The sequence below is a fragment of the Ostrea edulis genome, chromosome 3, assembly GCF_947568905.1.
Source record: "Ostrea edulis chromosome 3, xbOstEdul1.1, whole genome shotgun sequence".
Lineage (NCBI taxonomy): Eukaryota > Metazoa > Mollusca > Bivalvia > Ostreida > Ostreidae > Ostrea > Ostrea edulis.
Window position 1 is genome coordinate 38954008 of NC_079166.1, and position 16592 is coordinate 38970599.

A 16592-nucleotide genomic window follows, 5' to 3' on the forward strand; every position below is an offset into this window, starting at 1 on the left:
GGCAGTAGAGCTATTTGCCCATAGCTGGGAGTTTGGTTCGTGGGGCAAACAAAATACATAATTCAAACAAAATACACTGCAAGTACTACTATGTATTTATTTTTATTAAATTTATGAACAAACAACATGTGTTTTATAAAGGGGAGATATGCTTTACTCCACAAAAGCTGTTCCTCCTAGCTACTATATGATGATCTGGGTCGAGTGTGCCCATGAGAGTGTTAGTCCCTTCTGGGACAACGACATATTTAATGCAATTACAGGCTGTCCAGTGGCCCTAAAATTCCTTCAAAAAATGTTAAATTCAAGGGGAAGTCCTAAAAAAGACTAATTTCTCCATCAATTCCTATTTTTCAAAAGTATATTTCTACTCTAGCAATTTTGAAAATGCATTCAAACTAAATATGACCAGTGAATCCATGTGTCAAACTGTTATAATAGCTTGTGAATTTGTGACAAAGATGTAACTATTAAGGTTATAACCAATAATAACTGGAAGACGCCCTTCCTGCACGGAGAGTATTTTTGTGAGTGTCTTAATTGCCAAAAGTTCGAAAGTAAGACCATTTAAATGTCTAAAACTGCCCCAATTTAGTTATGAAAATCCTAATTATAGCCCTAAATTTTTGTAATTTTAGCCCTAAAATTAGCCCTTATTTTTGTTACAGAGAGTGTTGGACAGCCTGGCAATAAAAAAACAACATGACTTTGAATTGATCTGGACACAAAATTAAGAACCTCAACACCTGAATGGTTATAAATGAAAAGAATGTACATGTTTTCAAATATATACATGCAAAATATCACATTTTAATGCATCCAGTAAATATGAGAAGATTCCATCCTTAATTCACTGATGAAGTTTGCTGGCCATAAATAATTCATTAGTTAAAGGAGCATGAACTATTCAAATGTACAACATTGTACTTATCCGAGTTCTTCTATTCTCATTAGCGTAGCACTTTGTATTTTATGGAATGGATATTGTCTGAGTGATTGTTGGTAGGAGTATAGAGCAGCCTGGAGGTTCCCTGAGATCTGTTGACAGATACCCAGGATCTGCCATGATATGTCTCTTAGTAGTTGTGGTACATACACCTCCTGATCATGGTGAACTAGGACCTGTAGATCATTAAGAGCTGTTTGTGCTCTTATTGTGTCAGTATGTCTGTAACACAGGAACTCCAGCATGTGTAACACAACTAGGGGTGGGATGGACAATTTAAGTTCATGGTTCTGTAAGGAAACCATCTGCTCTTTCATTAATTCATTGATATAAATGATTCTGTTGTCTAATTTGATAGTCCATGCTACAGCATGTTTTAACTTTGTAGACCAGGACTGTCCCCCTACAGCCTCACTATACCTCTCTGTGTCTACTGTCCCGTTATACATCACATGTGGCTGAGCTAAGTTGACCTTTGTCATCTCTATCACAGACAAAGCTTCTGTGTATCTGAGTGTCTTGTAATAATACATTGCAGTGTACAACCTGTCAGAAATACACCCAAACTTGGCTGTGAGTTTCAACATGTGACAGGACATTCTGTCAGCAATATACATCAACTTGTTTTCAGTGGTGTTCTTGTACATGTTTTGTAATGTAAAAGCAGCAACGTAAAGGAAGGAGGCTGTAAGTACCTGTAACATGACAACTTGATACTGTGGGAGGGGTGAGACTGTTAACTGTTCTACTGTGTTGAAGTGCTTCATAATGAGGTAGAGGTCTGATGAGGGTATTGAATTTTTTACATACATCTCACTGAACATTTCTTTATCAAACTCGATCTCAGATACCAGAGTGTGTTCATCAGTACAAATACTGAGTCTGGGGTTATAAAGGACATTCATGATACAAGACCTGAGGGAGGGACTGTGTAGCAAGGATGCTAAACCTTTTTCATAAAAGCCAAACAGTCGAACAAATAATCTGTTTTGTGCTTCACCATGGATATTACTGAGAAACATATTGTTTTCTGGAATGAAAAAGTTAGGACAGACTCCATCATATACCCATTTAAGGATGAGTTTAAAGCAGTACCAGAAACATTTCAGGATATTCTGTGGACACCACTTAGGTATTGTGTTTCGTTGCATCATCCAGAAAACTGCTGTCTTCATGTGATAGGAACACAGTAATTTCTCATTATCACCTAATCCATTGTTAATGACTTCTTTTAAGAACAATTTCAGCAAACCGTAAGTTAAGAATTGACAGTGGTTCATTGAGTACACAAGTTTTTGTTCTGCCAGAGAAAATGAAATTCTCCATTCATTGCTTTCATGATTTCCTAATTTGTGTCCTATTGCTACAAAGTGACATCCACTTCTGGCTATGTCCCTAACAACCTGTGGCTGAGGCCATGTGTGACATCTGTCTATCCATGAGGAGGCAGATGGAGGCCAAAAGTCACAAGCAAAACAATGGGCATAATCATATTCGAATGTCCCTTCACTTCCACTGGCACATGGACCATGTATTGTAGAGTTGGGAGTTATAAGAGAACATGTGATGTCTCTGTATTTAGAACTAGATATATAACGTCCACCATTCATTGTGACTAATGCTGAGATAACTCTGCTATTTGCTCTTGGTGTCAGTAACCGAAGTAAAGTAAATCCGGGTGGACTTTCAGAAGAGACAGAGAGAATCAGGAATTGTCTGTGCACATTGTAAAACTGGGTCTGAGATAAGTCCCAGATCACTCGGTGGTTGTTGAACCAAAACATAGAATCCACATCAGATCCCTTCATTCTGAAACCTTCTCTGTCACTTCCACTCAACATCACTGTGTACTCGTTACTTGTTTTTGCTTTATTTGTCACCATCTCATGAATGTCTGTCACATCTCTCCGCATTGCCACCTGTTGTGAGGTCCCCACAGTATGACACAGTCCCACAAACACAGACTCTGACATATGCTGTATACCTGTTTCACTGACAAAATAGAGATTATTAATAGAAACTTTTATGCTGAAATAGATAAGTTCATTAGAATGAGTTAATTTAAATTCTTATTGGGTTATATATCATTTCTTACTTACATTTGGGGTGTTATACTAGGAGAGGCCATTGCTAAATATTGATGTGGGTATTTACAGGTGTGGAATTCCCACTTTATCTACTTTCATTTTGTTTCAGTGTATGACCTGTGTGAACTTAAACATACAGTCTGATTAAAACCACCCCCTTCTCCTTAGACATGTCAAACGAGTGTAAGAAGGGGGTGGTTAATCAGACTGGTGAAGATAATTGACTTCCTAATCCTGTGTGAAACATTTATAATAGAAGGAGTTATATCATGTTCTTATATTTTAAATGGGATTTATTTCTTATTGATTTTAACATTGTTTATGATTTTCTATATCAACTGTGAAATTATATAATAATAATGATACATTCTTTATTTAGACAGGATAGCACCATTAGTTTGCATTGTGGTCCTGCATAAAACATATTCACAGACAGATAAATGAGAGAATAGAAAATTAGATAACATAATATAAGATATATGCATAAAATATACACATGATATCACTGGGAAAAAATAAATATATACATATCTATATACAACTTATCTGAGTAATAATGCTGCAAATATGCTGATTTAAAAGATATAATCGAACCACAGCTTCTGACAGACTCAGGCAACTGATTTATTAAAATTGTGGAGGAGACCTTAAAAGACCGTTTATAATATTCAGTTCGAACTTTTGGTAAATATATAAAATGCCACTGTCGCTACTTCTTGTTGTTCTGGAACTAACTTGGCTGACAAAACAAAAAACTTTCATGTATTCTGGTGTCATATTTTTAAGAATTTTAAAAGCAAGCACTAGTTTTCTATATATAAAATAATCAAGTCACCTTTCAATTAATACATGAAAACTCATACATCAAGAAATAAAATTAAAGGGATATGACTAAAAAGAATACAGTTTGGGGGATATGAAAACAGTAGAAGCATGTAGTAATTTCTGCACAATCAATATCACTCTCTAATTAACCCCCCCCCCCCTCCCCAACAAAACAAAATTCAAATGAAGGGCCATGACCCCTTCAAAGATAATCATGAAACAGCAAACATAAGGTGGGGGTCATTGAAAAATCTATTCAAGAATCACTAGGCTAGAGAAATTCAAGTTTACATGCTTTCTGACAAAGTGCAGATTTAAATATTTATTAAATTCATGGTCCCCAGGATTAGGGTGGGTGTACTACAGGGGATCAAAGTTTACATTCTGATATACAGGAAAATCTTCTTATCAAGAATCACTGGGTCAGAAAGTTGAAATTTACATAATGGCTTCCTGATATACCCGGTAGAGTAGATTCCAGTTTCTAGCTCACCTGAGCTAAAAGCTCAAGTGAGCTTTTCTGATCACCTGTTGTCCGTCGTCTGTCCGTCTATTGTATTTCTGACAGGTTGATTCAAGTTTGTTAAAATCATGGCCCCCAGGGGTAGGATGGGGCCCTCAACAGGGGATCAAAGTTTCTTCAAATGAAGGGCCACGCCCATTTCCAGGGGGAGATAATAGCGAAATAGTGAAAATACATTGACAATTTTAAAATATTCTTCTCCAGATCTCCATGGTAAATTTCAACCAAACTTAGCACAAAGCATCCTTGGGTAACGGGAATTCAAATTTATTAAAATGAATGGGCAAGCCCCTTTCCAAGGATAGATAAGAGCATAATAGTGAAAATACATAAATAACTTTAAAAAAAAATCTTTTCCAGAACCACTGGACCAATTTCAACCAAACTTGGCACAAAGCATCCTTGGGTGAAGAGGATCCAAGTTTGTTCAATTGAAGGGCCATGCCCCCTTCAAAAGGAAAATGATAGAAAAAAATAGGGTGGGGTCATTTAAAAATCTTCTTTTCAAGAACCACTGGACCAGAAGAGCTGAAATTTACATGAAAGCTTTCTGACTTAGTGCAGATACATGATCCCTGGGTGTTGGTTGGGGCCACAATAGGGGATCAAAGTTTTACATGCAAATATATATGTAAAATCTTTGAAAATTTTCTTCTCAGGAACCACTTGGTCAGGAAAGTACAAATTTAAATGAAAGATTCCTGGCATAGTGCAAATTCAAGTTTGTAAAAATCATGGCCCCCTGAAATAGGTGGGGGCCACAATAGGGATCAAAGATTTACATGTGAATATAGAAGGAAAATCTTTAAATATGGGCCAAGGTAACTCAGGTGAGCATTGTGGCCCTTGGGCCTGTTGTTCAAATCATGGTCCCAGGGGTTAGAGTTAAGGCAATAATGGGGGATCAAATTTTTCTAAGCTAATATATTATAGGAAAACACTTTAAAAATATCTTTTGAACTATTAAAACTAGGGATATACTTTCATTACAGCATGACCTTTCAGGTGATGCAATAGAGTATAATCTTATGACCTTGACCTGGAAGTTTGACCTAATTTTGATAAAAATCTAACCTATATAATATGGCTTGAACTTTTAAGGTAGATCTTTCATATCTTATATGGCGAGACCTTTGATTTCATATCTTGACCTTGTGACCTTGCACTTGGAATTTGACATACTAAAGTATTGTTAAGAAAAAATAATCTATTAAATATATCCAGAACTATTTTAGATATATGGCTTTCATGTTTTGTATATAGATTCTTTATGACAAGTTCTTTCACTTCATACTATGACCTTTGACCTTGGAATTTGACCTACTCTTAAGAAAACATACATTTTATGTATCTTCAGAACTATTTAAGGTAGGTCTTTCATATTTTGTGTATAGATTCTTTGTAACAACACCTTGTGATACAATCATGTCTGTTCTTGTGAACCTGATCTACTTTTTAAAAAAAAAAATCCCAGATCTAATCAATATCTCCTGAACTATTTAAGGTAGATCTTTCATGTTTTGTTATACCTTGGTGTTTGACCTTGAAGTAGAAGTTTGACCTACGTTTAGTAAAAAAAAATTTACCTATTCAATATCCTCTGAACTATTTAAGACGGAGCTTTCATATTTTGTTTACAGATTTCTTTGGTAAGATCTTGGTCTTATCCAGAACAGCAAGGTCATGTTAGTCATATTGGTGTTGAGGCATCTCTGTGATCCTTTAAGGCTAAGTTGAGGCCACAATATGTGGTAAAAAATATTTCATTGGAATAAAGATTGATAAACAAATCTTTTAAAAGTCACAACAGCAGGGCCAAGGTGACTCAGGTGAGCGATGTTGCCCATGGGCCTCTTGTTGAAAAATAAAAAGTGATCAAACACGTGTATCAAGACTTAATTATTCCCATATTCAAAAGAAGAAATAAACCAACTACTGAGGAAGAAATTTCCCTTGTCTCTGGAGACTACCAAGGGTGTTCAAATCAAGGGCTGCAAATCGCGTGTGTAAGGGTGGAAGGAACCTTTCTTAGTACAAATTTCTGATAAAATAAGAAAGTTTCCTTCCACTCTTATGCACGAGTTCTTTTTTCATGTTTGCCTCTCTATCAAAATCGATCCTTTCACTTTGGAGTTCCGAATGACAATGCAAAGACAAAAGACTGAATGCTTTGTGAATGGTGAATGCTTTGTGAACGCGAGCGGTTGGTGAACGTGAACACAAAACTGAACGGTGAATGCACGGGAAAATGATAAAAGTAGAACGTTTCAGGGACTGTATCGCTAATGTTTATTATTAATGACCTTGACCTAGGAAATGACCTTGTTTAAGGATCATGACACATTATCTTTTGAGTTACATAAGACCTTCTAATGCCAATCCATTATAACATCATGTGACCAAGACACAAAGAAGAGTGGAAGGACAGAAGATGGACAGACAAGTAGATAGACAGAAAGACATTGGGACTCATATACATTACTCTAACCACAGGGGCATCTTATACGCTCTGTTCTCTATCACATATTTATGTGCGATAGAAAACAGAGTGGATAAGATGCCGCTGTGCTCTCAATAATTGTGTGCTGGGATATACATGTACATAAGAAGATTAAATTCAATGCATTTTTTTACACTTCTTCATTCATAATCATTATGCCAATAAGGTCTGAAATCCTGGCAAAATTAATGTTTTTAAAAAATGCAATTTTGGTAGAAACCACCAATAGATGTTTGAAAGCTAAAAGGTGCATTTTCCCCTGCTTTTCCATGTATATGTTATAGTGTACACAATGTACACATGAAATTTGCTTTTTGTTTGTGTATGTGATTGCTGCATAAATTGATGTGAAAGAGGTATAGCGCATTTGCCGACGATACAGCCGATTCAGAAATCGAAATGGAAAACACCGGTTTCCAATAATAGACTGGCGTGTTATATTTAAATATAAGGCCAACGTTTTTGATGTTTCGTTAACCAAGATGAATAACCGCCGCAGTTTAGCATTACTGACATTTATTTGAGTCGTTCTTTACTTAATAAACCATTTTCCTATTTGGAATGATGAACAGTACAATATTATAATAGACCTGTGCATTCATATTACACAACAACCCTTTTACATATGGCATTACTTAACTCACTGTTCTGACATGACTGCAGCGCCTTTAATAGATGTCATCAGATCATTTGCCTTTGGTTGATAATTCGAATGTTTTATCTTTGCCTAAATATCATATGACAGTTGCTACATGAGTTTTTATATTTTTTGTTGAGAAGTCAAACTGTATAACAGTTCTTTTCCTCCCTTGACCTATTTTTACTTATTAAATACTGTGCATTTGTGTCCTTTTTCTTGTAGTATTTGTTTAGCTTTTCGTCAGCCACATTACGGTTTGAATTCCTGTGCACACAGGAACATGTTAGTGTAAACAAGCAAAACTACAATGATCTCGGAATAAATTCCCTTTCTTTTAAAGTCGTAACTTGCAAATATTAGAAGTTATGATGAAAATGACTAATATTTTCTATGATATATGTATCACATTTAAAACACACCCCCCCCTCAAGAAAACGACCCCCAAAAAAATGAAAAGCAAAAAAAATAAATAATAAATTGGAAAAATATTCGACTTGAACTTGGGGAATGTATGGTTTAAGTGTAAGATTACCGAGCACCTAAACCACTAGGCCACCCAGGCGTGTAAGTTTAAAGGTTTAACTTTTGACAGGCTGCTAAATCTCAAGGTAAATTTTGAGAACGATTTTTTCATATTTTATCCACTTTAAACAAGAGGGCCACCTTAAACCAAATTTCCTCAAACGGACTTATGTACAGTGTAACTCAAGTAAAACAATTTCAGTGTTTTATTTCTGGTTTAAGGTGGCCTTTTGCAACAGTTTGCTATTTTTATGCCCATTACGTTACATCTACTATATACTCTATATAATCACGGTGATGTTTATGCTTGTCAAATAAATATACTATCAACATATCGATATCTTTATTAAGTAATTTAGGTAAACACAAGTATAAACTGATATTGTATAGCAGAATATTTGTAAAAAATCATATATTCAAGAAAAAGTTATTTATGTAGGCGAAATTACATACTAAGTGCGCTATACCCCTTTGCAAACATTTCATGAGAAATAATTAATACTTTTAGTACTTTTATAGAAATGCACTGTGCTTTGTTTAGACTGAATATATTCAGAACTGTAGAACATACAGTTTCCCCATTCTGGTATATTTTATTATTTATCCATTGATTAAATGTATATATCTTACCTGATTATGAAAAAAGTACAAGCAAAGGGAAAACATCCGAAACATTCCAAATGAATAGTTTGTATTGCATTCACCGTGCGTTCACCATTCACATTGTACTCGAGTTTGTGCTACATTAGTGTTCTGTATTTGCTCACCGTTCACCGTTTTACTTTACCAACCGTTCACCAAACTGTGTTCAGCATTTGTTCTGTGTGCGTTCACCGTTCTCTCTGTGTGCGTCCACCGTTCGCTCACTGTTCAGTGTTCAAGTGGGAAAGAAGAGCATTTCAGGGACCAAACCTTTGCAAACCAAACTATGTTCAGCATTTGTTCTGAGTGCGTTCACCATTCTCTCTGTGTGCATTCACCGTTCGCTCACTGTTCAAGTGGGAAAGAAGAGCATTTCAGGGACTATCTGTTTTGATCAAACCTTTGCAATGTACAAATGTTACAAGCTTGTACTTGGAACACAGGTTTTTGAACAGACAATGTATCATGATCCTGTATCAAGGTCATACAGTAATGTTTGTCAAGGTCACAATTTTGTACTAGAAGGTCCATACATAATGTAAAAGTTGTTCATGACCACATAGTGTGTCAACACCCAGAACCAAGATCGTTTGGTTAATGTGTTATGGTGAGTAGTCAGAAAAAGTTTAAACATAACTGTGGGTCACAACTTTGTAGATGTTCATGTTTTGCAAAAAGTTAGTTTATGACCAGACAGTATGGTATGACCTTAGACTAATGTCAGTCAGTTAAGGTCATTTGCAAAAATGTTAGAAATATCTGCTCCAAGTCATAATTTTGTAATGGATGACCGCTAAAGTGTCTCGCTAGATATTCCACTTATCTACGGTATATTTTCCTATTTTCAATCCATACAATAGAAATTATAATGCTAGAAAATGAACGTGTGGTTTTTGTTACAGATACTTGTAATGTCTGCCACAATGGACGTAGATCACTTTTCAGCATACTTCAATGCTGCCCCGGTGTTATATCTGGAGAGAAGGCAATATCCTGTACAGGTAAAAGTCAATATCTATATTTATCAATGTTTTGTCCGTATGTAACCTGTGATGTTTCTTCATTATTCTCAGTATAAACCATGTCATCCAATGGACCTTTTCAACTCAATGTTGTGAAAAGAAACCTGATACAAATAAACCAGACATTTATTTCATCAATAATGACAAATGTGAGAAAAATGTTATCTTTTAAATTTAATGACATAATTTGAATTTGTTATGTGAAATGTGTTTACTTATTATGATATTGATTATTCATTTGAATGCAATAATTGTGTAGAAAATTTTCTTGCAATCTCCTGTCTTCCAATTTAGGTATACTATGCCCCAGAGCCTCAATCTGACTACACGTTCTCTTCCATAGTCACATTGTTTCAAATCCACAGAGTGGAACCCCCAAAGTAAGTTATTGATGATTAATATATATACAGAGTGAACCCCAAAGGAAGTTCTTAATGATTTATATATATATACTGTCAGCGTGAACCCCAAAGTAAGTTCTTAATGATTAATATATAAGTTCTCTTTGTGTACTTCAAATAATCAGAATTTTGAGCAAATCAAGGATGCACATTTTTCAAGTGCACATACAAAATTTTCGCAGTGTCAATATTTTTTTTAACAAAGAAATGCAATCCATAATCAGTGCTCAAGGGAAGAATATTTTGCGCATTGCTATTTCATGTTGATTACTACAATTAACCCACAATACTGTTATTCTTTTCATGTCCCAGTAAGGACATACTGATGTTTCTAACTGGGCAGGAGGAGATAGAGTCTGCCGTGAGAACCATAAGGGACATAACTCGGTCAGCAGAAGAAAACATGGCTCCCCTGATTGTCTGCCCTTTGTATGCAGCTCTCCCTTCCCATGCTCAACTCAAAGTCTTCAAACCAACTCCTAGGGTTTGTATCAAAACACAATTCTCATGTAAAAAGAACAAATACGAAAGAATGTAAACAAATTTCAGGGAGGAAAGTACAGTGCAACCTGTCTGTTCTGGGTGTTGTGCAATCTGAAATATATATATGAATTTTGGCAGCAAGCTTTGAATACTTATATTTATTAGTTTGTTTAAATAAATTCTTTTTGTCTGTGTGTGTGTATGTTTAGAAAAGTTTCAATATATGACTTTTCAGAATAAGAAGATGAATATGGCCACTGATATTACTATGCATTTGTGAGTGTCCCTGTGTGATTTTCAGAAATGTAAGATCTTTGTGACCGCCAGTATTGAAATGTATTTGTGAATAATATCCATGTAATTTTCAGGGTTGTAGGAAGGTATTGTGACCACCAGTATTGATATGTATTTGTGAGTGATAACGTCCATGTAATTTTCAGGGTTGTAGGAAGGTGATAGTTGCCACCAATATTGCTGAGACTTCAGTCACCATACAGGGAATCAAGTTTGTCATAGACTCGGGGGTTGTCAAAGCCAAGTAAGGAACTACTTTTGCATATTATCTGTTTCATGAAAGATATCAAGTTTGAATTTGTTATGGGAAGCTGCCTTATAATTTCAAAACATTATAATTGTATACTCATACATGTATTTAAATGAAACAAAACCTGTAGTTACTTGTTTTTAAATTTTTTTAATCTTTTACTATCCAGAGTATTCAACCCCAACAGTGGCCTTGACCTTTTGAAGGTTGTTAAAGTGTCCAAGGCCCAGGCCTTACAGAGGACCGGGAGGGCAGGTCGGGAATCAGCGGGGTCGTGTTACAGGCTTTATACTGAACAAGAATTTGAACACTTTAGTGACAACACTGTCCCAGAGATCCAAAGGTAACATAGGTCTGCAAGAAAACTTGGGGGTCATGAGGTGAAAAGTTCAGTGTCAACAATGTTCCACTGAAATCTAGAGGTAATACAGGTCAAATGAGAAAGAGAGGTGGGTGGGGGTAGGTTTAGATTTGTAAGGCACCACATACCAACAATCTCTTTGGAAAATCTCAGAAATTTTGATTTGAATGTCTGTTGAATGTGTATTTTGGTGAAATCTGTCCAAAGTTAAAAATTGGGGTTTGTTAAGCATTTTAAGGTATTATTAATTTTCATTGTAATATTTTCACAATTAAAAATATGAGTCTGATTTGCAAAGTTTTATGTATTATCTCAGAGATTAATGTATGAAGGATTTATTTCATATATTTAGGTGTAATCTATCCAGTGTTGTCCTTCAACTTCTGGCCCTTGGAATCTCTGACATTATCAACTTTGACTTCATGGATAAACCATCCACAGAGGTACCTATACAATAATTCTGATTGTACTGTACACAGAGGTACCTATACAATAATTCTGACTGTACTGTACACAGAGGTACCTATACAATAATTCTGACTGTACTGTACACAGAGGAACATATACAATAATTTTGACTATACCCAGATGTACCTATACAATAATTCTGTCTGTACTGTACACAGAGGTACCTATACTGTAATTCTGACTGTACTGTACGCTTAGGTAATTATACAATAATTCTGACTGTACTGTACACAGAGGTACCTATACAATAATTCTGTCTGTTCTGTACACAGAGGTACCCATACTGTAATTCTGTCTCTACTGTACACAGAGGTACCTATACAATAATTCTGACTGTACTGTACACAGAGGTACCTACACTGTAATTTTGTCTCTACTGTACACAGAGGTACCTTTACAATAATTCTGACTGTACTGTACACAGAGGTACCCATACTGTAATTTTGACTGTACTGTACACAGAGGTACCTACACTGTAATTCTGACTGTACTGTACACAGAGGTACCTACACTGTAATTCTGACTGTACTGTACACAGAGGTACCTATACAATAATTCTGTCTGTACTGTACACAGAGGTACCTATATAATAATTCTGACTATACACAGAGGTACCTATACAATAATTCTTATTATACTGTACACAGTAACAGAAACACTGATGTATCATGAAAATGGTATGAAAAAAATGAAGAAAAATTCAAATTCGCTTTGTTTGTATTTATCTATAGTAATGCAATGGTGAATTCCTTCATTGTAGATCAAACCTTTATGAATCAGATTATTAATTTCCTGAAAATTTGTGAAAGTTTCTCTACAGTAATTGCTTCATTAATTTTTTTTCCAGTCCATCATTGCTGCTGTCCATCAACTACATAATCTTGGAGCTGTGGTGAAAGAAATCTCAATAAAGGTAATGTTTCTACATCTATTTGTTCAAAGATCACAAAATTTCTCATGCACTTAAGTTTTGGCTATGCTAGCCTTCTGTCAGCATATAGCTGACCAGAGACTCTGGTGCATGGGTAATGTGCAATGTGTTATACATGAATTGGTTGCCCGGGGAGATCCGGATTAGAATGGGTCCTCAGTACCCCTTGCTTGTTGCAAGAAGCGACTGAAGGGGGCGGTCCCTCGGATGAGACCGCTAAAACTGAGGCCCCGTGTCACATTAGATGTAGCACAATAAAGACCCCTCCTTGTTCAAAGGCCATAAGCGCCAAGCATAGGCCCAAATTTTGCAGCCCTTCACTGGCAATGGCGACGTTTCCATGTAAAACTTATACTGTACCAATTTTGATGAGTGAAAAATTCTTGAGAGGAACATTAAAAAACATACAACCAATCAATGCATGTGTATCCTATTCACAAGCTCAATAACCATTTAAGTGTTTTCTTCTGCTTTCAATCCTAGTGCTTCTTCATTTTTCTGTTACAGTTAACTCCAGTCGGGCGGCAGATGACAGCGTTTCCTCTGGAACCCAGACTCAGTAAAACTCTACTGATCGCCAAGGAGAATAACTGCTTGTAGGTTCTTACAATGTGTGTTGTGGAGATCAAAGATTGTATGTAAAATTGAAAATCCTATTCTTTTATTGCCAAGGAGATTTTGATAATCATTAATAAGGATTTTACAATTTTTCACAACAGAATATTATAGTTGTATATGGATGTTGTACATAACATTTATAGGTAGGTTATCTTGTTGTTTTTTAAGTAGTTGTTTTTTAAACTTTTGTATGGAGGAGATTTTAACCATTGTGTCACTGCTTTCTGTGGATTCTGTTTTGGTCACACCTCAAAGCAAGGTAAAATCTCTATATACGGGATTTTAACCATTTTTGTATTCAGGAAAGATTTGCCTTTCAACAATGCAGTAAAAAAAAAGAGAGGCATCATATGTATCAGTAACAAAGAGTTAAAGTTGTAGGAATTATTAACAGTTTTAATGCATTATCATACTGTAATGTGATGTTTTGACAGAGAGAGGAAGCTCTAGCAGCCAGACAAAAGTTTGTGTCCAGTGAAGGAGACCATATTATGCTGCTAAATATATATAAAGCGTATAAAGCTGTCAAAGGCAGTAAGGTAATTACAAAAGGCAACACTCCGTGCTATTTACAGATTATTGACTACAGTATAACGGGGTGACAATGAACACACTTATAATGAATTCATGCTTACAATGAAGTGATTTTCATTCCCAGCAGTTTTAAAATATTATAAACTTGTTGGATATAATAAATCTTCTTGATGATGAATCAAAATTTATCCTCAGCATTTCAATGAAATCATGTTTTACTGTAATCTGAACTGTCAGAAGGCTATTTTAACTCCTTTAACACACTTTATTCAGAAAAGTAAATTGGTTTTGTGATGCCATGCCATGGACCTGTACTTCAGTTATTAATGTCCTTTAAACCCCGTACAGTAATTTATTCTGTTGGTTTCCAAATAATTCATATTATAGTCAATGTTTTATCAAAGTATGTCTTTTATTAGATATGCATTTAAGGAGTCAATGTCTAGTTTATCAAATTTTTTCCCTATTAAGGAGATACAATGTATATGAATTATAGAAGAGGGGGGATAATTCACATAATTAATGAAGCTGACTACATATTATCCCATACTTCCACGAAACATTTATTCCTCATTTTTATATTTTAGCACAACTTGTTATAAAAATAGGAATGTTTTGCTCTATTTTGTGAAAGTAAGAGTGAAGTGAAAGTGAAAGTTCCTGTTTGACTTCTGTTGTTGTAGGAATGGTGTATGGAAAACTTCATCAATCAGAGAAACATGAAGACAGCGACTGAGGTCAGGAAACAGCTGTACGATATCTGTGAGAGAATGGAGTTCCCAAGAAAGTCTTGTGGGAATGACACCGCCACCATCAGGTGCTTGGAAGCAGTGGGAATGAAATTAATGATGTTGTATCATCAATAGGTTGTAGTGATTTTCTAATTATCTTTCCAATTTTATGCAGAAAATGCTTGGCTCATGGGTTCTTCATGAATGCTGCTGAATTACAAAAAGACGGATCTGAATACACATCAGTAAGCCATTGTTTGTTCCTTTGTCTTTCTCTTTTTACTAGAATTCATTATATGTAATGATATCCATTGTAAAACTTATAACTATATTTTCCCTCTTTTTCCAAACTTGCATAAAGTGTACACACGTTTTGTCAGTAATCTTGATAAAATATTATTCAAGCTCTCTCACTGTTAAAGTTATGATAGCTCTCAATCTGAAATTATTTTTTTTTATAAAAATGTGCTATTTTGATAGTTTTGTATGTAACTTTTGCCATAGTCATTCATAAAATCAAAATTAAGTTTAAGATATATTGAATATTATATAGTATTATATAGAAATAAACTTTTGTAAGGGAAGACAATAATGTAATTTTACTTCATTCAGAGCCTCTGGATATTTTTTCTAACACAAATATTATTAACAATAGTTTATAAACCTAATTTTTTCTGTCATTGGAATAATAAATCACAATTTTGCATCAAAACTTTTTGACACCAAAAATGAGAACCAGTATTACTTTAAATATATATATATGTTTTTCTAGTTATCATCCAGGAAGACCGTATCTATCCATCCATCATCTGTACTGTTCAGGTGTAAGCCTGCTTATGTCATTTACAATGAGCTCATCCAAACTACCAAGTGTTACATGAGGTAATGTCAATAACTCACTTATGATACAAACAAACCTTTTATTATGATAAGATTAGGGTAAAATCAATCCACAGTCAGATTTCGTCTCATATAAGACACTTGTAGCAAATATCAGACTGTGATTTGGTAAAAAAACAATCCTCAAAAGAATCTTGTTAACAAATAAAAGCAAATCAGTTACAAACTCAAACTTAACCAGAAACATTGAGCCAATTTCAGTTTCCAATATATATTAATATAATAAGATACATTAATGCACGTGTTTCATGCCAATTGGTAGGCCGTTCTTGGCACACTGATTTTGACTACAGATAGCTCCGTTTACCTGATCAAGATATAGGGCTCACGGCAGGTATTACCGGTCGACAGGAGATGCTTACTCTTCCCGGGCATCTGATCCCACCTCTGGTATATCCAGGTGTCCGTGTTTGCCCATCTCTTGATTTTGTATTGCTTATACGAGTTATGAGATTGATCACTGTTCGTTATCTTCACTTTTCATTAATTTATACAATTTTGTATCTCGTATGGCTAATATTTAAGAGATTTTGATCATCCTTAAAATGTAGTTTTAATATGCATTGAAAACATGTCATGATGAAAATGTACAATTCTTTTGTGTGTTTAGATTGAATAATGGGTTTATGATGAATCGGTTCTATGTGACTTGTTATCATTGCTGACATTCTGTTCCGTCTGTTTCAGAGATCTATGTGTGGTGGATCCAGACTGGCTATACGATGCAGCCCCTATCTACTTCAAAAGGAAGAAACCGGGAACTTAATGTTGTTGATGATAATAAATTGTTACTTTATACCAGATCATTGTTTTTGATTGACACTGTTAGTCCATCAGATGGGACGTAAAATGGTGCCCTGTGTTCGATCGAGATAACAACCTCTCTGACATGAAAAAGACCATTGTCATGGTAT

The 16592-nt window shown here is 35.1% G+C and overlaps 1 protein-coding gene and 1 pseudogene across 1 annotated transcript; one reads left to right on the forward strand and one right to left on the reverse strand.

Annotated features, from left to right (window-relative positions):
- Positions 1 to 86: 86 nt before the first annotated feature.
- LOC125673123 (uncharacterized) lies at positions 87 to 3166 on the reverse strand. Its single transcript, XM_048909486.2, has 2 exons — positions 3046 to 3166; positions 87 to 2938 (listed from the first exon to the last, which is right to left on the reverse strand). Exons 1-2 carry the CDS (start codon positions 3072 to 3074, stop codon positions 928 to 930), a joined length of 2040 nt encoding a protein of 679 aa, XP_048765443.2. The 5' UTR covers positions 3075 to 3166; the 3' UTR covers positions 87 to 927.
- Positions 3167 to 9550: 6384 nt separating this feature from the next.
- Positions 9551 to 16479, forward strand: LOC125673143 (ATP-dependent RNA helicase DHX33-like; annotated as a pseudogene).
- The last annotated feature ends 113 nt before the right edge of the window (positions 16480 to 16592 follow it).